Source organism: Myotis davidii, unplaced genomic scaffold, assembly GCF_000327345.1.
Source record: "Myotis davidii unplaced genomic scaffold, ASM32734v1 scaffold164, whole genome shotgun sequence".
Classification (NCBI taxonomy): domain Eukaryota; kingdom Metazoa; phylum Chordata; class Mammalia; order Chiroptera; family Vespertilionidae; genus Myotis; species Myotis davidii.
The window spans coordinates 443,432-444,700 of NW_006296417.1; the positions used below are offsets into that span (position 1 = coordinate 443,432).

The 1,269-nt window shown below is 65.6% G+C and overlaps 2 protein-coding genes across 2 annotated transcripts in view; both read left to right on the forward strand.

Annotated features, from left to right (window-relative positions):
- TRPM1 (transient receptor potential cation channel subfamily M member 1) overlaps positions 1-1,269 on the forward strand; it is a 75,222-nt gene that overhangs the window by 59,850 nt on the left and 14,103 nt on the right. Inside the window, 2 exon segments of the mRNA XM_015569099.1 lie at positions 118-396; positions 870-1,010. Of these exon segments, the coding sequence (XP_015424585.1) occupies positions 118-396; positions 870-1,010 (420 nt within the window).
- LOC107184362 (transient receptor potential cation channel subfamily M member 1-like) overlaps positions 810-1,269 on the forward strand; it is a 772-nt gene continuing 312 nt past the window's right edge. The window contains exon 1 of the mRNA XM_015569120.1: positions 810-1,010. Coding sequence (XP_015424606.1) covers positions 837-1,010 — 174 coding nt within the window. The 5' untranslated portion in view covers positions 810-836. The remainder of the gene's footprint in view (positions 1,011-1,269) is intronic.

Genomic DNA, 1,269 nt, shown 5'->3' on the forward strand with positions numbered 1-1,269 from the left:
TTAAGGCCCTCAGCTCCACGGCACCCACTCCGTGGCCGGGAGCGACCGTTCGGGCCCCAGGGGGTGACGAGGTCCACGCTTCGCATGGGGCCTGAGACGCAGCCTCTCCCCTCGCAGGGCAACCTGCCGCCCGACTACCACATCAGCCTCATCGACATCGGCCTGGTGCTGGAGTACCTCATGGGGGGCGCCTACCGCTGCCACTACACCCGCAAGAGCTTCCGGACCCTGTACAACAACCTGTTCGGGCCCAAGCGGGTAGGACGGAGTGAGCCGCGCGATGCGTCCGGGGCCCTGGCCGCCTGGGGTTCCTCGTGGCCTGTTCCAACCACGGCCTGTTCCAGCCACGCTCGTCCCCTGCCCCCAGCACACCGGCCCTTTTTCTTCTTTTTTATTTAAAAAAATGTGTCTTTATTGCCAACTGGGGATGGAGCCCACAACCCGGGCGTGTGCCAGAGCCCCGCCGGCCAGGCCTGTGCGTTGTTTAAGGCCCTCAGCTCCACGGCACCCACACGGTGGACGGGAGCGACCGCCCGGGCCCCAGGGGGTGACGAGGTCCACGCTTCTTGCGGGGCCTGAGATGCAGCCTCTCCCCTTGCAGGGCCGTGACCTCCTGGCTCACAGGTCGACACTCGTCCACGGAGCCACGCCGGCCGGGCGGCCTCTGCCCGACGACGAACGTACGAAGGGCATTAGTCCCCTGATGGCGCTGATTTCTCTCTCTCTCTCTACTGGCCGGGCCTGTGCGTTGGTTAAGGCCCTCAGCTCCACGGCACCCACTCCGTGGCCGGGAGCGACCGTTCGGGCCCCAGGGGGTGACGAGGTCCACGCTTCGCATGGGGCCTGAGACGCAGCCTCTCCCCTCGCAGGGCAACCTGCCGCCCGACTACCACATCAGCCTCATCGACATCGGCCTGGTGCTGGAGTACCTCATGGGGGGCGCCTACCGCTGCCACTACACCCGCAAGAGCTTCCGGACCCTGTACAACAACCTGTTCGGGCCCAAGCGGGTAGGACGGAGTGAGCCGCGCGATGCGTCCGGGGCCCTGGCCGCCTGGGGTTCCTCGTGGCCTGTTCCAACCACGGCCTGTTCCAGCCACGCTCGTCCCCTGCCCCCAGCACACCGGCCCTTTTTCTTCTTTTTTATTTAAAAAAATGTGTCTTTATTGCCAACTGGGGATGGAGCCCACAACCCGGGCGTGTGCCTGACCGGGAATGGAGCCGTGACCTCCTGGCTCACAGGTCGACACTCGTCCACGGAGCCACGCT